General features: G+C 37.9%; 1 protein-coding gene across 3 annotated transcripts in view; it reads left to right on the plus strand.

Annotated features, from left to right (window-relative positions):
• SNCAIP (synuclein alpha interacting protein) overlaps positions 1-25,289 on the plus strand; it is an 85,518-nt gene that overhangs the window by 44,322 nt on the left and 15,907 nt on the right. For all 3 annotated transcript variants that reach the window (XM_054054689.1, XM_054054691.1, XM_054054690.1), the window contains exons 3-7: positions 983-1,055; positions 13,425-14,275; positions 15,871-16,050; positions 18,662-18,775; positions 23,902-24,027. In XM_054054689.1, coding sequence (XP_053910664.1) covers positions 983-1,055; positions 13,425-14,275; positions 15,871-16,050; positions 18,662-18,775; positions 23,902-24,027 — 1,344 coding nt within the window. The remainder of the gene's footprint in view (positions 1-982; positions 1,056-13,424; positions 14,276-15,870; positions 16,051-18,661; positions 18,776-23,901; positions 24,028-25,289) is intronic.

Below are 25,289 nucleotides of genomic sequence, written 5' to 3' on the forward strand. Positions count from 1 at the left end.
ATTCCTTAAAAATTTTCAGTTGTGCTAATCCTAAATGCTTTTTTCTGTTTTAGTTTCCAAAATACTGGTTTTAATAGCTTTTTTTTATGTGAGGAAAGGCATTGATCTTTCACAGACATAATGATTTTCAGTTGTTTAAGTGAAGATTTGTATAAAATTCAAGCATTTGATTAAGGAAGGCATGTTATTAAGTAACTTAATTTCTGTATGTCAGAATGTGTAGTGTTATAACACTGGATCGTGTGTCTTACCTAGGGTAATTCACAGGTTTATAAGAAAAAGATTCTGTTTCGTAAGATACGTATGCCTTCCTTGTTTTTTTCCCTTTTTGTGCTGAATTCAGAGAATAACAAACTGATTAACATCAGGCATATCCCATCACATCAAAGTAATAATGCAAGTTTGCTTTAATAAAGCCTAGGTTGAAGAAATGAACCTATTGTATGTTGTCTTATGTACACGCATCTCTCTATGAAATCATATCTCTAAGATGCAAATATTCTGCATTACTTTTACATAATTGTAAATTGTAAACAATATTGGTTTGTAAAAGTTTGAATTCTGATTTTTAAGCATGAAGCATCTTGCAGTATAATCACTGTAATAGATCCCCAGATGGGCAAAGTAAAAGCCCTGATATTTACTGTGATGCCTAGATCTGTTCCTGCCCTTAATGTATCTTGCATCCCATGGAAAGGATGAATATGTAAAATGTATTTGTGTCTTGAATAGTGATGGTCTGCAGGAAAGAGAAATCTGAGATGGGGGAACACTTCACTGTAGCTTTGAAAGACTTCGAGGTGGGACACAAAAGCAGATGTCATCTGCTTTTCTTATCACATGTGAGAAGACTGTCAGCCTGCTGGAAGTACTCTTGGATTGGTAGATTTAGGCTGTGTCCATGACATCAGGACGTCTTGAAAGTCTTACTCTTTGACTTTTTAAATGAATTACATTGTATAAATTTTTTCCTTTTTTACAGTATTCTGTAACTTCTCTCAAGACCATCCCAGAATTATGTAGAAGGTGTGATTCACAAAATGAAGACAGATCAGGTATGATACCCACTTCTGTCCACCCATCAATTTCTAGGCTGCTTTTTATCATGTACAGCTTGGCAACAAGAGCTTCTTGGCAGTGTTCTGTTGTTTTGTTTTCTCTCATTTTTGTACAGCTTTCTGGAAACACATTTTTTTTTTTTAATTTATTTTTTTTTAACAGATGTTAGTTCATTAGAACGAAAAAAAGTTCCATAAAAGGATTTGGCTGTATACAGATAAATGTAGGGCTTCATCTCAGCAGCTCCAAACCACAATATATGCAACAATTTACTTGAAAACCCGAGAAACCATTGGTGACAAGACGTAATAATGTAGGCGCCAATGAAAAAATGTTGGATACATTTACTACCCATATGGCCACGACCCTTTTGAGGGATGATGTTTTGCCAGAGTCTGAAACTGTATCAAGGATGCTACATGATAGAATCTACTCTAAGGCATGCTATAATAGTTAAGATTAAAGCAAAGTTTTTGAGTTTAATAGTGTAAACTAAATGAAGAGTCATGGCATATAGATGAGAACCAGCTGGAGATCTTCCCCCTGCCCCTAGACAAAAAGTGCATTCAGTGTTAGTTTTCACTCTGTAAATGAGATTAATCCCCTTTTGTTTTTCTCTTCCTGATGGAGGAGAAATGAATTGGTGAGAGGAGCATTTTTGTTGAACTATGAAAATTTTATTGTGCTTTCTGGTGTTTAATTGAACTTTGTTAATGTTGTTTCATCAAATACTTTTATAGCGGAAATGGGAGCCATGGAATTTGTGAGACAATAGAAGGCTTTAAGAACTGTGCTATACTTCGACAACTTTTATTACATTTCCATATTCCCTTTCAGAGAATTGTACATTTCTGAGGTGTAAGACAAACCTTTCTGAGAGCTACTTCTTCTACCAGAGTCATTAAAGGCCAGGTCATCACAGGGTATGTCACTGCCCTTGGCAATAAAAGGAGGCAAAGCTCTCCTTACCATACTTGCTTCCCACGTTACTGCCCACACGGTGCAGCAGTGATTGCTCACACAGTACTTCCTGCTGCAAGCAGAGGCAGGGAAGAAGTGGAATGGGAGACAACCCCTGACTGCCCCCTCCTCAATTCACTGCCCTATCTCATTCAACCCGAATGTTCCCCCTGTCCGTCCCCATCCTCCTCTGTCCCCACATTACATTCCATCCTTGCCCTTCCTCACCTCCCTCCCTCCCTCTTCTTTTCTCTTCTTCCTACTTTCTTGCTCCTTGTTCTCTTACTCATCCCTTTCTTCCATCCTTCTTTCTCATCCTTTGTTCTCCTTCCTTCTTCTCCCTCTTCTTCCTTCTCCTTGCTCCTTCTTTCCCTTTCCTTCCCGCTTCTTACCTACTTTTGCTTACATTCTGCCCCCTCTCTCACCATTCTCCCATTCTCATCCCATTCTTCCCCATGATTCTTCCCCATTCTTCCTTTATTCTTCCTCCCTCCTTCCCTCTTTCTTCCGCACTTCTTCCGCTCTACTACTTATGCTTCCCTGCCACTCTCCTTACCATTCATCCCCTTTCCTTCTCACACACATTTCTCCCACCATTGTTCCCCTCATTCCTCCTCCCATTCTTCTTCCCCCATTCTCCTCACCATTCACTCTGCCATTGTCCCCATTGTTTTCCCATCTATCCTCCCTACCATTCCACCCCACAATGTTTCATCCTATCATTCTTTCCGCCCATTTCTCCAGAGCTTACCTTTTCTTCCCCCACATTCTTCGTTCCACAGTTTTTCCCAACACTCTTCCCCATGAGTCTTTCCCAGTTTTCGCCCGATGTTCTCCCCAGTCTTCCCCCAAGTCTTTCCCAATATTCTTCCCACTGTTCTTCTAGACCATTCTTCCTCCTATTCTTCTCACCATTCCCCTCCCCATTATTCACTGCCCCTCATTGTCCCCTACATCATTCCCTGTCCAGTATCCCACCTCATCTCTTACATGTCTTTGCCCCTGTTTTCTCCCCACCACTGTTTCTTCCCACTCTCTGCCTATCAGCTGATTAGTGGCAACAGGGCATTAACTCTTGTCATAAAAGGATTAAAGCCACTTGTTCACTCAGCTGTTCCAAGGACAAGGTGAATTGGAGAAAGAATGCAAGAATAGCTCCTAAGACATATTCTACTGAGCGGTCTGTTCACTGGAACTGCTCAGCCACAGTGGCAGCATCACTATCTCTTTTCAGGAAGTATATTCTTTTTAAAATTCAGGTAGTAGTTTTAAAGTAAAATGCAGACCAATAGCAAGGTTGTAAACTCTTCCTTAAGACTGTAGGATATTGACAACTTATTTTGTAACTCTGTTATTTCATGGTGGCTTCTGCAGTTGGACATTATTCAATAATGATGTTAATTACATCTGCAGTCATCTATTGCCTCGAAAAGGGGCTGACAGAAGCAAGTACAGACATTGCTGGAAGACAGTAGTAGCACTGGGGAGTCTGCCAGTGGAAGTTAATTCACAGCTTTGTTTAAAAGGCTTGAGTCAAAAAACGAGGAGGTCCTTAGTAGTGATAATAGTATTGGCAAACTGGAAACAGTACTAAAATCTACTTTTTCTCTCTACTTATCACTTAAAGTTTTGGTGAATTGCAGAAAGTACTACATTCTATTTTATTTTGTTTATCTTAATCATTGATCAAATATATAGTGCTCAATGGGAAGTGTCACGTTGGTTCCCTGTACAGACCTCAGTATCTAAAATATCTTGAAATATCAACAGAGCTGCATCGGTCAACTGTATCAGTCAATGAGGAGCAGCTGAGGGAACTGTGGTTGTTTAGCCTTGAGAAGAGGAGGCTGAGGGGAGACCTTATTGCTCTCTAAAACTACCTGAAAGGAGCTTGTAGAGAGGAGGGTGCTGGCTCTCAAGTGACAGGGAACAGGACAAGGAGGAATGGCCTCAAGCTGCGCCAGGGGAGGTTCAAGCTGGACATCAGAAAAAAATTTTCACAGGAAGGGTTCTCAAGCAGTGGCAGAGGCTGCCCAGGGAGGTGGTGGAGTCACCATCCCTGGAGGAATTTAAAAGACGGGTGGATGAGATGCTCAGAGGCATCGTTTAGTGGTTGATAGGAATGATTGAACTCGATTATCCTGGAGGTCTTTTTCCAACCTTGTGATTCTGTGATTCTGTATGTAAGGCCCCATATGTTGATTTTTCATAAGTTGCTCTTGGTGCAGTCACTTGCCTTCCTCATATTTTAGACCAATTAAAAAAATTATCCCCAAATTACTTTTACTATGTGCTGGTTTTGAAGAAGAATGATTATATCATAAATCTTTACTATGCATGATATTCATGCTATTTTATCTCTGTATTCCATTGTCAATTTACGTAATTACACACGGAAAAACTCAGTTTACAACAGGCTGATCCAGCTTTATACTTCAGACTGACTTCTGCTCAGTTAGAGGTTGCATTTATTCCTTAAAACAGAGAAGAATGTAGAACTATCCAAGACATTTTCTTAAAGAACTAAAAGTTAAGCGTAAGTTAGCCATAGGATTAGATATGTGAGGACCCTAATAATCTAAAAAATAATTCTCTGCCAGCTTTGTCCCAGAAAAATATTTAGTTTGCTAAGACACTTAAGACAAAATTATAGAGAAGATGATTCAACTGTAGAGCACGTATAAATATGCTGAAAACCATTTTTGCCAGCAAGATTATTAGAACAGATTTAAACCAGACAGTTCATCTCTGTGGAATTACATTTTTTAATTGTATAGCTGATATTATGATGTCTTATTATTCACTGTTTGCCAATAAGTTTAGTAAATAGCCTTGTAAATCCCATTTTCTTTCCCTGTTTCATGTAAGCGTTGAATATGTTAGTAACGTATGGAAGTGTTTGATTACATTGCTTTCAAATTACTCTAAGTACTTTTAATCCCAGGCAAACACACCAGTGTTTACCAGTCACTATGCTTTCTCAAGCATTTTACATAGACCTTTAAACAGACTTTTTTTTTTTCTTAACTACTTCTGCCTGCCTGTAACTTGTGCTCAAATTACTTGTTCTTTTGGACAAAGAGAGATGAGAAATTCTAAGAAAGGATTTCCCTACGTGTAGTTTCTTCTCCGCAAGTTCCTACTGTCATCTCTATTGGACGGCACTGGCCAGTGATCTGAAGTAGTGGGAAGGTGCTGCAGTTCCTCACCCTCACCCTTTTGCAATGTGTGCCTGAAAGTCATGAACTCAGTACAGTCTCAGACCTGACTCCTGTGTGTACTTCCCTGGGTTTAGGGAGTCCTGATTTAGAAAAATTTTGAGGGATCCATGAAGCCAAAATACATCTCTCAATACCCCAAGATTATGAGGTAAAAGATATTTGGGATTGGAGAAAAGGTGCAGGACAAATCCTACTTTATCTACAATAAGGAGTGATTAAGGATGATTGTTTTCTCTACTATTATTCTTCAAGGGGATGGTCTTTGTAGCTAGCATAATAACGAGTAAGATGGGCATTTTCTTCTTCAAAGATAGAAAATCAAAGAGGGTATTTAAAAAATGTATCTAGCTAACTTGTTTTTCTGAAATGAAGTATTAGCCAGTCAGCCCATTGATTTCTGGCATTGTGTGATGTGGAATGATGAATTTAAACAGAAATCAGTCCTTTATGCCTTTGTTATTAAGCATGAAATTGCTTGCTTTCTCTCTGGGCAGATTTTCTGAGGCCACTTGAGCAAATGGTTCAAGACATCTGTGTTCAACAAGCTTCACTAAGCCATATCGTTGTTGGAGTTTATTCTGTCAGCTATGAAGGCTTTTGGTTGTCATTAAATGTATGTCTCAAATGAGAACCATAATATCCTACTCTAGATCTTTATTCACAGTTTTATACAAGCAAGTTCACCTTTAATGTTCAGCAATTTTCGTTCTGCACTGCTTTATTCATTCGCAAAGTAACTGTCATTCACAAAATTATTCAGAAAGTAAATTTGTGATTTGAGAAAAATAAATAAATCAGTGAATATAAAATTGCACTCAATTTCTGTCTCAAGCCCTTGGTATATTTTTAGCTGTAAGAGAAATTAAAATAAAACTTGATTTGGAGGCAGTCTTATGTGACATTAAATTCACAGAGTCTGTTGTGCTCCAGATACTTCCTGTGTAAATATGTCTGAAACAATACAGAATTAATTGGACAATTCCTTGGTAGTATACTGAAGAATTTTCTCAGAAAAAAATAATTACTATACAGTGTCACTTGTTATAGCTGTATTTAATCTCTTATCCTACCTCATTTCACATCCTCCCTTTTCCTGATAAACGTATTTTGTGCCATTTTATGGCTTCTTGTGATTTTTTAGTACAACTTTTTTACTCCTCCCTTTCATATCCTTAGGTCAATCTGGACAAGTTTAAACCCAGTTTATTAATTTTGACATTTTCTTTACCTCTTCTATATTGTCTTTGTTAGACTTAGCTTTGTGGTGTTCTTTCTCAAGCCAAGATAAGAAAACGTATTCGTTCACTGAAACTGGTATTAGAATTTGAATTACCTGGTAAAAGATGTTGTTGTTTAAAAGGATGAATTGTTTGCCTTGCTTATTCTTTCTTTCTTCTTTACAGTGGCTTCAAATTCCATTTAAGTGGGAACAAACCCCCTCTATTCTTATCTGTGCAGTGTTCTTTAATTCAGGTTCTCATGCTGTAAAGCTTACATTAAAGAATCCTGAAATATAATCCTGGAAGTTATTAATATACTAAAACTGTAAAACAGTGCCACCTTCAGTTAAAATTGTTAAATATTGTTTCAGCAATATTGATAAAACAGTGAATAGATATCCAGAACTGGTTTTGATTATCTATTGATATGTGAGGGACATCCCTTTCTCCATCGCTTGGAGCCCCAATATTACTGCCAGTGTTAGAGATAAATTTGCGCTAACAACCAGGAGGAGTTTTCTAAAGGTTTCTCTAGTGTAGGCAACACCTCAGTGCCTGTATGCAGAGTTAGAATCACAGTGCTCTAAATGGACCTGGAATGAGTACAAGCCTTAATTGATTCAAGAGTCTGTTAAAATCATATCACAAGGAAGAAGCTCAGGCATTTCTTTCAAAGGACAGTAAAACTCCAAATGTGAAAATTTGTGTATACTTACTGCAGGCCCTCAAATGATTGTATAATACATGAGCAAGATGGTGAAAATACTGCATTTAAAAATTTTTATTTAATAGGTATTGGCAGCTTTTAATGCTAATCCCTGGCTTCCTTGATTACAGTGATGGAAAGTGGAGTAAACTCCACGGTAAGTGAATTTATGAAGCAAGGAGGAAGCGTTTCAGGTAAAGGAGAGTAGTTTGAATGCGTTCATCCTTTGGTAACAACAAAGTCAACCTGACAGAGTTTGTTCTCTTTTACAGAACTACAGAATCCTAGAATGGTTTATGTTGGAGGGAACCTTCAAAGATTATCTCGTCCAAACCCCCTGCCATGGGCAGGGACCTCTTTCAGTAGAGCAGATGCTCAAAGCCCCATCCTGCCTAATTCTGAACACTCTCAACACTTCCCTGGATGGGGCATCCACAATTTCTACAGGAAACCTGTTCTAGTGTCCCTGCACCTTCGTTGTGAGGGTGCAAGACCTTGCACTTGGCCTTGTTGAACTTCATGAGGTTCACATGAACCTAGTTGTCAAGCCTTGTCAAGGTCCCCTCTGGATGGCATCTTTTCCTCAAGCAAACCAAGTGGTGTCATCTGCAGATTTACTGAGGGAGTACGCAATCCTGCTGTCTGTGTCTTCATAAAGATATTGAACAATATCAGTCCCAATAAAAAACCCTGAAGAACACCGCTCTAAATCTCCATTTGGACATCGAGCTGTTAAGTTTCTGGACTTGGCCATCCAGCCAGTTCCTGTTCCATAGAATAGACCATTCATCAAACCTCTCTCTCTAAATTAGAGACAAGAAAGTTGTACAGCCCTGTTTCAAAGGCCTTGCAGAAGTTGGTGTAAGTTTCATCAGTAGCTCTTTCCTTGTCCACTGATGCAATCACTCCATTGTACAAAGCCACTAAGATTAGTCAGGCATAATTTTCCCTTGGTAAAGCCACACTGACTGTCTGTACTCACCTGTCATCTATATGCCTTCACGTAGCTTCCAAAAGGACCTGTTCCATAATCTTCCTAGGCACAGAGATGAGGCTGACTGGTCAGCAGTTCCCAAGGTCCTCCTCTTTACCCTTTTTAGAGGGTAAGCAATTGAAGCCTAAATAGTAAAGAAGCTTCTTTTTGTATTGTTAGGAAGGACAGAGAGTATCTACTGGTATTGTGTACTCGGAGTTTCCAAGTACATGCTGAGTTGCTCTTGAGGTAAAATCCCCCAAACAGTGACTGCTCTTGTGTCTTTGTCAGTTTTGCAGTTTCTTTCCAGTGTTGCTACTAGCTGCAGTGTTCTTTCAGGGTGGTTATAACTTCGTCGCAGCATAACTTACATGAGAAGGCACCTCTGATGGCTATTTTGTCCATCTCCCCTTGCTCGGAGCACTTGCAGTTACAACAGATTGCTGAAGGACCTATCCTCTAAATGAACACTGCAATAAAGAACACTATAACCAGGTTTCTTGGGTGAAGTATAATTAGAGAAGCATAGTGCTCCCATTTCTTTGTCAACAGAAGATAGCTGTGATTCCACCTCAGAGTCTATTGAAATGGTCTTTCAATAGATCATTGAAAGATATATTAGGCATGATGAAATCAGCAGATAGTCTTATCATAGTCCAGGACTATCAGCTTTGGGGCCAAACCAGCATATTCTTCTCCTTTGTTCATGGTTTTACTGTGGTTTGTGACTGCACTGGTGTGGAGTTCACAGAAAACAAAGACTGAAATACAGGAAATTTAGATTTAGCACAGTCTGGATGCAGGGTCAGATCAAGTAGAAGCTTTAGTGCGATTGATGATTGATAACTGTTTGGGTAAAGAGAAGTCATCCAGTTTTCCTTCTGCACAGTGGTTCAACACAGTTGACTGGAGGATATTGCTGTCCTCCCTGAAAAGGAACAGACATAGCAAGCTAAAAAGGCTCAAGGATTTCCTTGACCGTGTAGCAATAAATATCACTGTCATCTACAGAAGAACAGGAGTGAACCAATATCTTTTAAAAGGGTGTGTAGGTGTCAAGTGACCTAGTAGACCAACATAAACTCAATTGACAACTGATTCACAAATTACTTTGATCTTTACAACCAATTTAGATATTATGAGGAGATTCTTCACGATGAGGATGGTGAGGCATTGGCCCAGGTTGCCCAGGGAAGTGGTGGATGCCCTGTCCCTGGAAGTGTTCAGGGCCAGGCTGGATGGAGCCCTGAGCAGCCTGGTATAGTGGGCTATGTCCCTGCCAATGGCTTGGACACGTGGTTGGAACTGGATGCTCTTTAGAATCCCTTCCACCCCAAACCATTCCATGATTCTATGATTTTCCTGCTTGGCAGCACCACTGCCTGTGGTGTGTCGCAGCTGTTCAAAGCAGCGTTTGTGACTATAGAACATTGGTCAAAGCATAAAGCTAAATGAGTTTGTGGTGACGGTGGCAGAAACACACTGTTAGGAGTTTGACCATTGCTTCAGTGATCTTTGAATGTGAGTCATTCTGGTTTCCTGACAATCTGGCACAGCAACATCTACAATACCCTCTGTGCTGTGGTCCATTCATTTTGTAATGGTACTGATGCATGATATAGAGCCTTTTCCCACCTCTATTTGCATCACCAGTCCTGTAAACTTCATGAAGCCAACACCATTTAAAGAAAGTAACTGTACTCATATGCCAGAGAGTAGGGCTCTTGCTCATACACCAGCAATAAATTTCAGGAGTAGTTTCCTTATAGAGCTGAAATAAAACTGAATTGTTATTTTCTTTATACTCGGGACAGTTTAAAGGTATTCCAGTGTTTGGCATTACATTGTAAATACCACAGAAACTACCCTACAAGGATAAAGTTTCATCTCTGCATGAGGGAGTCTTGATGGTTGGACAACACTCATTACCCTCTAATTGTACAGATGCTTGTATACCAGGTTAAACTCCCCTTCACCTCCCCAGGCCCTAGATACGGAGATGATGTTGAAAAATGCTCTGAAGTCAACAGATGCTTCCAATTGGAAACATGTTGTAAGGACCTTTTTTGGAAAGTTCAGGGTAAATTTTGATAAATAAAATTTTTAAAAAAAGTTATTAAATTGCAAGCAGTGTTGCTTCCTAATTGTCCCCTTTTCTGATTATTGGTCCTCAGTAGTTCTAGGGTATCTACAAATCAATCAATAAATAAATAAATAAGTGAAACTACAAATAAGCCTACAGGCCTCTTTATTCACATTTTGCATTTTCTCTTCCTCAAACAGAGGACAGAGCATAATCTGTAGTGAAGAACTACTTATTACAATTTAACCCTTGTATGTTTTCATCAGATATTGTTTTCTTTAGTGCCAAAGAAGTGCTTTGGCACCTCAGGTCTATTAGGCAGCACTATACTTCCTTACTTATGTGAATTAATTCTTCCTAGGTTTTGTGTTTCTCTTTTGTTTACATCAGCAACACCACAGGATTGTCTAAATCTCTTACATTAGTGAATAAAAGTTAAATAAATAACTTTGAGAGGATAGTTGGAAAAAAATTTTCATCACTTTGTGTTTAAGATACGGGTGCACTGAAGAGATAGAGTTTATGTAAGATTATACTAGAATGATTTGTCAAATCCGAGAATCTGTTTCACTGCTCCACGTTCCAGTTCTCTGTCTTAAACTCAAACCATCCTTTACAGACCATCCTTATACTGTTTATAAAAGAATCAAACACGATTTTGATTGCCCCCGCCTGAGTTCATATGTATGCACTGATGAGCAGGAGGCTTTTCCCCTGCAGCAGCTGTTGAAGACTACTCACATAACTCCTGCTGTACTGTTGATTTGGAGTACATAGGCAGCACTTGCTTTTGTGTCTTTAAAGAGCAAGTATATGAAAGCAAAATGGAAGAGATTCAGGCCATGCTCTGGTCCACTCTGGCTTGTGGTTTCAGTGTTGTGTAGGGGAAACCATGCTATAGCTGCCTAAGTGCTGATGTAGCCTGTACAGCACCGAAGTGGAAAATAGCACAAAGAATAATGATTTCTACCAGTTGACTTGCTTTTTTCCCTGCTGCTATGTGGTTAAATCTGTTTTATAATCCTTTATTAAATGGAGTGTGAATTTATGATCCCATATAAGTGAAGAATAAGTTTGTAAGTCAGTAAAAATATTGCTAACTTCTTGGTGTTCCAGTTTGCTTTTTGTAAAGACTTGCTGGGGAAAAAAAGTAGTGAAAGAAATGGAAGTACCTTACTCTGCTCTAACTGTAATGAAAGGAAAGAGAAATGCATGACTTCACAATGATCCAAGCCAGATTTGTAATAAAGGTCATTGCTTCTTTGCAGTGTCCTATTTTACAATTTTATCAGCAGTGGTTTGTGTAAATGTGTGTTATTAAGCTTAGAAAGTGGAGAAAGCCAACCAACAAAATAAATGGGAGCTTAAATAAAGTGACAACAAACAAAATGCTGATGCCTTTTCCTCTGTCTAGACCCCTGTGTTGAAAGCAGTGTTTTCATAAAACTCAGACAGAATTCATTTCCATACTGAGTGCTTAATAGTTCCTGTCAGAACAAAACAGCTGGGAAACATATGGTATCCATTTCCCTGTATCACTTGGAAAAAATTTCACATGTAAATAAAACCAACATAAAAGTGTAGGCCTTTGAACCTAGACTCTTATACAATACATAAATAAGTCAGTACAGTGCATTCTTTGTATTGGCCCACTAAGTTACATGCCTTTTGATTATTATTATTATTTTTATTTCTTCTTCAGAAATGTATTCTTAAGCACTTCCAAAAGTTTTAAGGTAATTTGCAGACATCCATAACTACTAAGCTATACTAATCTTTCACTTCAGACATTAATATTACCCTAGAAGTATATATATCTGTTTTCTTAGAAAGGTGCTCATGGCAAATTATGTGTTTTGACCACAAATTAGATCCCACTGATAGGCAGTTAGCACATGTAATAAATCTGCTTTGTTTAAACAGTATTCTTGACATTCAGAATGAATTAACTCTTAATGTACATTGAAAGAGGCCTGTAAGCTGCCTTTAGTGGTTTTAGCGCCGCCCCTCAACTGAAAATAACAAAATAAGGAAAACTCTTTGCTAGAGTTCACTGATTATGGAGATCATAAATATCACCAGCTGAGACTGTGTGAAAGAGTGCAAGTTCAGTAGGATTAAGAGTTCAGGTGCCTTGAGCTCCTACTGCAAAGAACTTGATATCCTGCAGTGCATTGAAATAGTTGTCTGGAAGGTCCAGAGCTGTGTCTGTGTATGTGCATAAATATGTAGGGTATATATAAGAGGGCTGGAAAGTTTGATAGAGAAGCCCAGCATACAGAGGAGAAGTGAAAAAGGAAACATCATACCAGAACAAGTAGGCTTATTTTTGAGATCAGAGAATCACAAAATTTGTCAAGTTGTCAGGGACCACTTGAGATCCAATGGCCCTGCTTAAGCAGAGTCACCTGGAGCAGATTAAAGCCCAGACTGCATCCAGTCAGATTTTAAGTATCTTCAGTGATGGAGAGACCACTATGTCTATGGGCAGCCTGTACCACTGCTTGACCAGCCTCACAGTAAAAAAGTGTTCTTGATGGGATATCATGTGTATCACTTCATGCTGATAGTCTGGTGGCCTGTCAGTTGGTGTCTTGGAGAATAGGCTCGTTCACTTGTCTTCATAGCTTCATGTGATGTAATTAGACACAAGGATAAGATTACTTCTAACTCTCCTCCAAGCTGAACAGTCCTAGTTTTCAGTCACTGTTAATGTGAACTTCTTGTTCTTGTATGAAAAATACTTCTCACAGAGGTAGCAGGCCTTAAAAATGAAATTGTTACTGTTGTTAAATCCGTTACAATGTTTAGATTAACCCTTTTGTTGACCTCCCAGAAAATCATCCTACTTTGCAATACATCTCCGTGCAATAATAAAAAGTGGAGTGCAAACTAGCTTAGTTGGGCAGGACCACTGTAGATTCCACTAGACCATTATTGATGTCCATTTCTTCATTAAATCTATTTTATATGTATATAGTTAAAATGTATGACCTGTTTGAAGAAAGTTTTGTTGTCTGAAGTGTCAAATTCTACAGCTGTTTTCCCAGAGATGCCATTGAATCTGCTTAGATACGAATATAGCATATTATCATGTAATTTGTGTTTGCAGTGTTTGGCCAGGTGTATCTTTAAAGCATGCTATATCATGTCACATATCTGGTATTAATCACTTTTAAATCACATTCCTCTATTTCTCTAGTTTCCAGCAGCAGCTGGAACTGTGGAGTCTCAACTCTTGCACAGAAACCAACAGGAATTGCAGATGTGTGCAATAAATTTAGACCAGTGAAGAGGGTTTCTCCATTAAAGCACCAACCAGAAAGTTCTGAGAACAATGAAAGTGATGACCAGAAGAATGAGAAGGGAGAATACCAGAAGGGAAGTGATTCTCAATCTATACCTCCAAATGATGACCAGAGCCCAGGAGGAGAGAGCCTTAAAAGCAAAAACATCGAGCCCACTGTTCTGCTTGGAGAGCTGGAGCACTATGACCTGGATATGGATGAAATTTTGGATGTGCCTTATATTAAATCAAGCCAGCAACTTGTTCCTTTTACAAAGGTAGCTCCTGAGAAAAAACTTCTGAATGTATGTTCAACAGTGAATGGTCTTAGCGGCAAGACCTGCTCTGCAGGGAACACAGAGAACTCGCCTGCCAGCGGGATGCAGTTCTGTGTGCTGTCTCCTGTGAAAGGCTCTCAGCTGAGGAAAACGCAGCCCATTGTGCTTGATCAGCATAAGCATTTAACAGAAGAATTAGAGCTTTCCCAGCCTTTAGTTAAGTGTGGCTCAACCCATGAATCTGAAGCCCAGGGCAAGGGCTTCCTCAGCAGGACATTTGTTGATCCTCATGCTCACAAAACTGAGAAGACTATGCCAAACTGCCACCTGAGGACTTTTCACCTGCAGACAGCAGTGGCAGAAAGCAAGCAGCTAGAGGAACTGAGTATGAACTGGAGCAGTACAGGGGGCACAGAAGAGAGGAACGAAGAGGTGAAAAAAATTAAGAGCATCTTAAACATTGTAAAGGAAGGCCAGATATCTTTACTGGTAAGTATCATCTTTTTCATAAAACATGTAGAATCTGTGATGTGATTGATTAATCCAGCAAAGCTAATGAAGTGCATATTTTGAATCGCTGCCCTTTTCATCTGATATGCCTCCTTAGAAATTGGGCATATGGGCTTTCAAATGGAAAGTTTTAATCTTTAAATCAAATATGTAGCAAAACTAAGATACTGGATTTGTGTCAGGGTGTCCAAGATTGCTTGTTTATGCAGTACACTGAAATCATGGAGAAGGCAGGCATTTGAACTGTTGAGATCACTCAAATATCAAATTTAAATCTTAATTGCATTTTGCTTTTCAAAACATTTGTGGGTTGTTTTGTTCAGTTACTGCTGCTTTACCTCAGTTGTTATTTAGAGGCTGATGATGGGAACAGAAGGGCTTCTGTTGTATTCTGATTATTATTCAGGAGTGTTTATGCTGTCTTGTTGCAGCAGCATTCCCAGGCAGAAGCTTTCTCTAAAGCCTCATTGGCCTCTGACCCATATGAAGTTTTTTAGTAAATTCTAGCACTGTGATCAAGCACCAATCAATGATGGTTTCCAAAGTAACTAAATGCAAGTTAACACAAAGATGCAGTGCATGTGATCTCCACTCAGAACGACTGGTGGAGGCACAGTGTATGTATAAGAAGGGGTTTTGTTAGATTTTTGTTTAGCGTGTCTGTTTACCAGTCTAGCTCAAGCACAAAGGCACTCTATTAACATAACAGCAAGAACAAAGGCAGATATTCAAAGACTACACAGAGACAGAAGAGAATTAGGGGGGAGAAGGACTTAGGCAGAAGGAATTAGGAGGCGAAAAGAGGCCATTATAGGTAGGAATAGATGGAAAGAAAATGCGTATTTTTTCCAGAAAGGTCAAAACCACTGAATGAAGTGGACTTGTTGAACAGTACTCTGGCAAGTCTGCACAGCTCTTAGGAACTTATTGCTACCCCTTAACTCTATATTGTTTGATCTCAATTGTTTTATCTCAAAGTTAGATTTGGGCAGAAATGATATATTAGGTCATGGTTTTGTAGTAATTTAGGTAAATATTCCAACATTTTTTTCATGGAAACAAGCTATCATATAAAAGTCTTTGTCATGTGTTTTAACTACATTTTAGATTGTGCTTAATGCAAGCTGCCACTTTTGTGATGAGTAGAATTAATCAGGAACTTTTTTTAGGAGTCATGCATATTTTCTGTTCAATTACGCATCAATATCATGCAAAAAAAAGAAGAGAAATCAAATGCAGAATAGGCAGAAATTATAAAAATGGGGGTATTTTTATAGCTACTTCATTTATCAAACTAGTACAGAGACTTAAAGCTACTCAAGATCTTTCACTGTTGTATAACAATTGAGAAGGAGAGAAACTAAATGGCGAATCAAGTTGATGAGCATCCTGTGTGTATCCTTTTGCTAATAATATTAGCAAGTTCTGTATAGTGAAGTGAAAAGCTCCTGGTTTTGAATGATAATATGTCTGTGGGGAAACGTCTTTATGTTTGGGATGTGTTTTGGGCTGAGTTTTAATATTCTGTGTCTTTTTATCCTTACTTGTAACTAATGTAATGCCTTTTTTAACAGCCACATTTAGCAGCGGATAACCTGGATAAGATCCATGATGAATGTGACAACAATCTGTTGCATGTAGCAGCATCAAAGGGACATGCAGAATGCCTGCAGCATCTCACTTCTTTGATGGGTGAAGACTGTTTGAATGAGCGAAACATTGAACAGCTAACTCCAGCTGGATTGGCTATAAAGGTAACTCATCTCTATTGTAATGTGACATAAAGGCCATCTAGTTTCTTTGTGTAATGGCAGTAAGCTATACATCCAGCAGGATGTTATTTTTCAAGCATTTTTAAGGTGAGAGTAAAAAGAACTGCTGGCTGGTACCACATAAGCAAATAAAAATGCATTACTCTGCAGGATACAATATCAGCTGTATAACATTGGCATTTGATATGTTGTTATCAGTACATATATATTAACTGACTAAAAAGGTTCTTTTAATATATTTTAAGGAAATTTCAGTTAACTCAGACTTGGGGTTTTTTTTAAAGACCACAACAGTTTCTTGCTTTTTATACATACAGGTATAATCCTGTAAAATGAGTGTGAGAACATCTTTACAAAGCTAAAAAAACTCTTATCCACTACTGGAGGTGAAACTTACTGGTTGTCTAGAACATTGCATCGAAATTAAAATGTACGTGTTACAGAACAACCGGACAGAAACTGCAAAAGTTAACTTCAGAGCTTACAGGAAAACCTATTATGTATGGAAATGTGGAAGTTATTGGTGTTGCTGCACTAGAATAAAACATGGTGTACAGGAAGACTGGTAATTTAACCATACTGATTCTAGTTCTTTCGTAAGTGAGATTGAATTGTTGAATGCCATTTGTTTTAGCCAGTAAATAACGTATGAAGAAAGAAGGAAAGAGGCAAGGTAAAATGCAAGAGTTCCTGTTCTTACGGGGTTTTTATTTTTACTTGCTTGTCAGGAAAACTTTAGAAACTGGCAGAGGACTGGTGGATTCCAGCCTGCAGTGTTGTGTCTTTGGGATGTCTTTCCAATGAGCTAGGACCCTGGTGCAGGTTTCAGGGTTGTTTTTTTATTATTATTATTATTTTTCTGGGACAAGCCATGTGAATATAAAATAAAACTGATATCTAGTTGTAAAAATGAAATGCTGTTATAAAAGTAAGGTATGTAGCTTCAATGCCTTGGCTCATTTTACAACTGAATAGTTATAGTCTGCCAATTTAAAGTTGTACAATTTTTGTTGGAAATAATTTTCTTTCTTGTTTTTTCAACCTAGCTATATAATGTTTTTATAAGCCAATAAAACCCTTTGTCTTTTTTCTCCAGGAGGGTTGGCTTGTTTAATAATTGGTTCCTTTAGTTTCTGTAGTACTTGATCATGCTTTGACGTGCACAAGAATTTCTCATGGTGACGTACAATGTTGGACTTGCCCTGGATCACAGAACTTTTGTGAGAGCCTTTAAATAATCTGGCATAACTGAACTTTTTAGCTCTTGATGCTTACTCCCAGAGTGGTTTTGCACGCTGATAGAACAGATTTTATATTTCTTGCTCTTACTTTATACCATTATAACTCCCTTAATTTTAGACCATGCAGAACATGCACCTATGTTCCACAGGAATGATAGCTATCAAAACAAAAGAAAATTTTTATCCGGGATTGTAAATTTCCATGACACAGAATTTTGGCAATTTAGTGATGAAGTATCACATTTTCCAGTAAGGCATTAATTAACTAAAACTAATTATTTTGGTTAAAAAACGTCTTTTTGACTTTGAGCTATGAGCTAGAGAGTGAACATGGAGTTGTGTTATGGCCAGTTGCATTGTCATATTGACAAGAACATTTTTATTCCGATTTTTCTTTCTCCTATATAGTTTTGAATGGGTTATTTATTATATTCTTCTTTTTTATATAAAAACAAAACTGAATTTTGAAATGGATATTTCTTTCCTCATTATAACGTTTTCAGTTTTATGCACACAAACATCTTTTTTGTTATATATGTTGACTTGTGTGATGTTTTGACTGAGCAATTGAAAAACTTCAGCAATAAAGGATGTAATAGCCTTTCTGAACATTAGAGTTGAAATATTAAGTAAGAGCAGGCTGGAATGTAGGTCACGCCATCTGTGTTTACCAGGGTACTGTTGCTAAATAGGGGATGCAGCAAGAGAAGCTGCTAAAAGCTCTTGCCTTTACACTAGTTCTACCTGCTTCCACAGCATCTGCATCGCACTTCATGGTAACTTGCAAACTGCTAGGAGTGTGCATAGCCACTTGGCAGTCTTAAGACTGGGCTGTAAAAGGTGCTCAGGGCAAGAACCATTTCCTTTTTAGTTTTCATACAGTATCTGTTACAGGTAGGTTCTTATCCGTGAGGATTAGGTGTTCAGATCATACATATGCAAGAATAACTTAGGAAGTATGCATTTAATTAGTGATCAGTGAAGACTGGAGTATGTATAGAAACCATTCACTCTGCTCCAGCAAATATTCTCATGTACTTATTGAGCCTTGCTTGTACAAGTGATGGAAGCTATGATTTTACTCTAAACAGTCCGAGGATAGGGGACAGATTATGTATGTTATACTATTTGACTGCCACTTTCATATTGCCACTCTGCTATAATCAATAGCCAAACTGTAATCGATCCATGACAGCGAGATAAACAAGTACATTACATGAGAACAGATAAAAGAACAGATTGTCAAATAAACTGGAATTTCGGAACATTTTAGTAGTTCTGATAAGCTTTTTCATGTTTGTACATGTGTTTAGAACTGAACCGGCTGGAATTTAATTTTTTTTATTGTTTAGAATGGTCAGCTGGAGTGCGTTCGATGGATGGTGAGTGAAACAGAAGCTATTGCAGAATTAAGTTGCTCAAAAGACTATCCAAGCCTTATTCATTATGCAGGTTGCTATGGCCAGGTATGACTTTCGTTTACTTTTTAAAATAGATATTTAGATGCTTGAACCAGAATTTCAATTTAAAATGTCTTTACAGTTTTTTAATTGCAGATGTTCTTAATTAGTTCAAGTATAACAAAATCTTTTCCCACTGAGTCTATGTGTTTTTTTCAGTATTCTCCCTCTTAAGTATATATTTTTAATTTTTTTTTAAGCTTTAAGTAATGTCTAGGAGAAGATTAGCTGGCATATTAGGCCAGCCTATCAATCGCAAAGACATTTAGGATGATCAACTGTCATGAACCATAGGGGAGTTCTAGGACACATCAGAAGATCATCAAACATTTTGAAATAGTTCACATTCTGTTTCCAGGAGAGACCATTCTCAAAAAATTTTGGCAAATTATAGCAATTTAGGAATTCAGTATATTGGCAGTGAAATGAAGTGTGGTGAAACTTGAACATCATCTGTCTAGCTCTAGCCAGTTTTATTGAGAATTGCATATAAAAATGTGTTGTAAACCAATCCCGTTCCACATCTAATTTATAGGTAAATCTAATGATGAGAAACCATGGAAGTGCAGCATTTTGATACTTTGCTAATGTCTGGGGAAACATATACCACTTAATCACACCACATTCTCATCCCACAAAGTCTGTTTTTCCTAAATAGGCCTTACAATAACCCCTCTTCAAAGGACCTTCCCCAGGATTTACTACTCAAGGAATAGTGATCAGTTATTGTTCTCTAATCTCTTTGGCAGATGAGCCACTTTATCACCCAGTTTCTTTAATAGATATTAAGTATAAATGCAGAAAGCCCACTATTTTTGTGCTAATACTTTTTTTTCCTCTTACTTGTAAAAGAGTCAAAATGTAACCACTAAGGAAATTAATTTTTTCTTTCCAGTACAAGTTGGTTGTCCCATTCAGTGCCCTACAATTACTGTGATATGTTTCTACTGTTAACTGATCCCGTCCAAGCATGAATTTACTGGAGTTGCAAGGAAAGAGAGGGGGCAGGTTTCGAAGGCTACGAAGCTAGAAGTCTACCCTTTCTCTGGCTGTTTGCACAGCCATACAGACACCCTTGTTTTCATGATGTGCAAGAACCTCCATTGCCTTTTCTCTACTCACCTAACTAGTTGTTACCAGTGCAAGTTAGGACCATGCTGGATATGCTAATTGATTGTATCCTGCTTTCTCTAGTAAGTTTGGCCTTTAAACCTAGCACTGAATACAGGGAAGCTGGGAGCCGGATCAGAACTGGATTTGAGAAACGCATGTTTGCTACTGGGAAAAAAAGTTTGGAAGAGAAAGTTCCATGTGAACTTTAAATTCATATCTTCAATTGATTAGTTTAATTTTGTTCTCATCTCTGAAGGTATTTATACAAACTAAATCTGGTGAAGCTTTGGTTTTTTTCAGTGAGCTTTGCTGTCTGCTGCCAAGAATGGATCTGGCACACTTTATGTAGATTCTTTTCAGAGCAGGACGGAAGCTCCACCAGTTAAGAAACACCAGCTACAATCAGCCACCCGTGAAACTTAAAAAGGTGATATATAAATTACTGCCAAATTCCCTTAGTTAGATGAATGCCAAAGAAAGTTCACATTTAATATCAGTTATCTTGTTTTTTTCATCCATAAACATCTTGCAAACATGAGGGAATGTTGAGGCTGAAGGGGTGCCAGGCTATCTTACCCAACTGTGTTAAGAAGAAAAATCTCTGAGAAGTTGAAATGCATAGTTGGCACTATCCTTGAAGCTTTAATTTACCATTACTTAAACGAGAGATAATCCATGTAAACACTGGTCTTGGCAGAATTACAAGAGCAATATTTTTACAGGAAAGACCTGTTATTGGATCATTTTCTAAAAGAGTCAGTCCATCCACTGTTTCCCCAGGCATTAGGCATGCACACCATATTTTTCTTCAATAAATTTCATTTAGAATGGGCAGCAAAAGGGAGTTTGTAGCAGAGCTCCTATGTTAAAAGTAATCAAACCACAGTCATAGCCTGGCTTTAAAGATGTCACATCAATATTGTATTTATCTAATGAAAGAGGTGATGCATAAGTTCATCTGATGGAAGAGGAGAAGGCCTTAAAGTCAATCTGTAGCCTGGACAACACGCCTCCTAGCAAGGTCTTCTTTAACCTTTGGATTATGCAAGAAGCAACCACGGTTGTTGGCACAACTCTGCATGCCACGGATAAATCATGGGTACATGGTAGATTGTGTGCCAGCTGGTACTACAAGATGGTAGTGCCGACCTAGGTGCACATAGTAGGTTGTGACTAAGGGCTCCACAGGACTCTGGAGAACCAGAGCTAGAGGATGACTGAGGACCTCAGAGGGGCGCTCTGCACTGCTTTATGGTGGCACAGTGCAGGAGAGTGCAATGGGGAGGAATGTGAGACATTCAGATATGCAGATGGGTAACAACGCACCTTTTTTTGTACCTTAGTGTTTGCCTTCTTGTCTAATGTTGTTTTTGTAAGGTTAAGATCTTGTTTTCACTCACTTCTACTCCTCTCTCCTAAGGGACATTGGGAAGAGCAGCTTATTTGATTAATATTGAGTAGTGGGACTAGGATTAGCTGTAGAGTCAGTGCTCTTCATGCTAATCCTCCCATTTGTAGTCCATTCAATGATTTAAATGGTGTTTGTTAGTTGTTCTTTCTACGGCAAAAGTCAGCTGATGGAGCCAAAATCTGCCATCAGTCCCAAACCAAAATTTTGTGACATTTTCCCAGAATTTTTTTTATGGAGGTTTGAATTATTGTAGGTTTAGAATATGCCAGAAGGATGTTAACCATTGCTACAACATAAGACCATTGTAAGACTTAATATTATCAGATATGCTGAATATTTTGTCAGTATTTATCAGTTCCTGCTGCATAACAAATACCTGAGTATTTTCTTTTATTATAATCTCATTATTTTGTTACTATCCCTCATTTTGTCTGAATAAATAGAAGTGATGACTATAAACCTATTCTTAAGAACAACTGCATAATGTATTACTAAAGTGATATATTTTGATGTATGATGTTTTCATTTTTCCTAGATGCAAGTGAAGAGAATAGAAAATAGTTGTTTCGTTTTCTTTTATTTTCTTTTGGTTTTTGTTTTGTTTTGTTCTATTTTGTTTTTGTCAAGGATACATTTGTTAGAAAACATAGTACTTTGAGAGAAACACAGTTTTAAGTGTTATCCAACTTTGTGCCTGTCATCAGTTGCTACACAGAGAGTTCTAGAGTACAGATGATTGCATTTAGCCATCCAGGCACTTGATTTCATGTTGATAAGGTAAATGAGTAGAAGCATCATTTGATCCATGCTGATTGTGATTGTAAAATTACAGAACATGCTCAACTTTCTGGTCCCTATTATTTTCCAAAGAAATATGTCATTTCAAAGCTATAGTTGTCTTCCAATTCTGCAGAGTAGTTTTGCTAAAATATTTTTCTTTTAACTATTAAAACATACAGGCAATTTGTAAGAGTAGTGTAATCCTTCTTCACTGCTGGCCAACACCACAGGCATCTTGAGAAACTGTTCAAAAGTATTTCAAAAGGGATATATGATCTGAAGTCTCCATGCTGGCTGTCAGCTCTATTGGGCATTCAGCCAGGGAGAAGTAAAAATACCTATCCCTTCACCCTGTAATAAAAATAAAACTGCTGTTAGAGTGGAATATGAAGGAGATAGGTTCCAGGCAGACTAGGCCTCTGAAGTAGTAAGCGGAGATCAAGCTGCTTGAACGGGCAGAATCATGTGGAGGAGACCGAAAAGAGTCTGAAGAGCCATCTCCTTTTCCTTGACATTAAAATTTTTGTGGTAGTTTTATACCAAAGCAGAGGTTTATACTCAAAGTTCCTAGCTAGGTTGTCCTTTCCTCATTTTTATTCTTTCTCTTTCTTACATGATTATATCATCAGAGTCCTAGGGAGGCTCTTAGTATTATTTTATTTAGGTGCACTTCACTTTTACAGACCCACGTATCTTACTGTGGGCAATTATGTACTTCTGTATCACTGAAGCTGCTGAAGTGCTGCAGGGTAAGTCTGTGCATTGGTGTTTGCCTCACCAACACTAGAATCCACAAAACCCTTTTGAACTAGAGCTTCTAGCTAGTATAAGATGATAGATATCAACAGAAGATAATAAGAAATGTGTTAGAAAGTAGTTTATTGTTTTCAGCTATTCAGATGCAAAAACTGGGAGTACAGCTGTAGTCCACTATCCTTTAATGGACCTCACTTTTTTATGCAATCTAAAGATTTCTTTGAGATTTTCAGTATGTATCACATTCAGCAGGGCACGTTAAATTTAATCTGGAGAGCCATGGTGGGTTCCCAGAAAGAAGATTTTTTCCAAGTAAATCTGTGAAAATAAGAAATAAATGAAGCTAAGTGCATGTATATAAACTCTCCGTAGTTAGAAAAGAATACCCATTTATATGTGTATTACACCTGCATGGACAAACAGAAAACGATGTTAACAAGAATTAAATTACCACCTCAGTTTTGGCTTATGTAGTCTAACTTGCATATTTTGTGGTCCAAGTCTCCCCATCCCAAGTGGTCAATTAGTCAATACATCAAGAGCTTAGGACAGAGATATATCCTGAGTTTGGTTGTGTCGCTTCTCCTCTTACACAACAGCACAGGGATGGGACACGATGGTTGATATCAAGAATCTAATTGCTCGTATCTGTAATCTGCATGTACTTCTCTTTTAAGTTTTCCAAAGAGGCTTGTGAGGTTTCCCCAGATTTCACAAGCTGATTTTCAAATAGACACACAGGCTGCTCTGCCTTGGATTTCCTCTCCAACATACAGACATGCATGCTGTTTAATGCACAGCTTCTCAGAATCTGTTACAGTACTAATATTTTTCCAATTATGTCTTTTTGTAAAACAAATGAAGTATTTTGGTTTATTTCCTTGGGAAAAAGCAAGAAAAGAAAAGTGGAGGCAGACTCATGATACACTAAGTCCTACAAAGTTAACAGAGACTGAAAACAAGGAATTGTTGGACAGTATTAGTAACAGATGACAGTACTAGTATTCTTATAGTATATTTAGCTTTTCATTATTTCTTATTTTTTGTGACATCTCTTTCCCCAACCCCCTAGGAGAAAATCCTTTTGTGGCTTCTTCAGTTTATGCAAGAACAGGGGATTTCACTGGATGAAGTTGATCAAGATGGAAATACTGCTGTTCACATAGCTGCTCAGCATGGCTATCTAGGATGCATACAGGTAAAGTGACAGCTGTATCAGGAACTTCTTTACATCAAACTTGAATGACAGCAATCATGAAAGTGACTATAGGAGATCTTAAAAGTGGTAATATTATTGATACGTTAGAGTACACTAGAAGGAAGGACTTAGACTGAAATACCAAAAAGCTCTGTTTTTTTGCTTCAGTTCTCAGTTATTGTTAGTCCAAAGTAACTGTTGTATTGCAAGAAGATGATTATATTGTTTATACATAAGGAGCTTATGTGTATATTTTTATGGTACAAAAGCGCAGCCAGTGTAGATATGTGTACTATTCTTACTGTTCTGATAATTTCATTCTGTTTCTTTCCAATGAATAGTTGTAGCTCTCCATCTTAGGGGAAGTGTAACAGATAAATTTCTTCCTTGTGGAAGGATTTCTATCTTGAGTAAACCATCTTTTCCAGACTTGTAGTCTTTGAATGTACCTGTGTTAAACAGTGCAGTATGATGGTAATTTCTAACTAATTCTCAAAGAATTAGCTTGGGCACTGAAAGCAGTACAGTTCTGTAGAGCTGCTGAAAAAGAGTAGTTTGTCGTATTGAGGGTTACACAGATACAGTTTGGGTACTCTACATACAGTATTCAATGCAGACACACAAAAAAAACCCCTGTAGGTTTGAACTAGATGCCTAGGTGAGTCATCTCAACTTCGTTTTTAATGCAGGTGTACCCACTGTCCACCAAAGTTAATGGAACCATTAGGATTACATGGAAACCACTGGGTTACATTTCAGTATTTGGTGTTATCACTTTGAGTGAAAGGTGTTTGGGGAATAATAATAATAACATTATTTCAGGAGATTGCAGAAAGGTATTTGAGAAACAAATTAGTCACTAGAGAAGAATAGATAAAAGAATAAATAACCACATGACAACAGAAGGGCAAGAAATTGAAATCAAAGTGATCAAACCAAGTCTAAGGAAAATCATGGCTAAGAAGTAGTAATTCTCAAGTGTCTGAGGACTCAGATATGCATCCATAAAGATGTATTCCTCTTACCATACATGAACTCATCCACAACACCTCTTAGGCCACTGCAAATGCAGACGATTTGTATTCATTCAACCCTAAAAGAAATACAGCTAGTCAATTCTCATTAACTATCCTCTTCAGATAGCTAAATATATTTGCGCATGCTGTTATACTGAATCTACACATGAATAGCTGCTTGTCATTATTCTAACAGTCTATTCATATATCTGGACACAGAAAAGTCATAAGTCCATAAAAGCCTGT

The sequence above is a fragment of the Cuculus canorus genome, chromosome Z (genome assembly GCF_017976375.1).
Source record: "Cuculus canorus isolate bCucCan1 chromosome Z, bCucCan1.pri, whole genome shotgun sequence".
Lineage (NCBI taxonomy): Eukaryota > Metazoa > Chordata > Aves > Cuculiformes > Cuculidae > Cuculus > Cuculus canorus.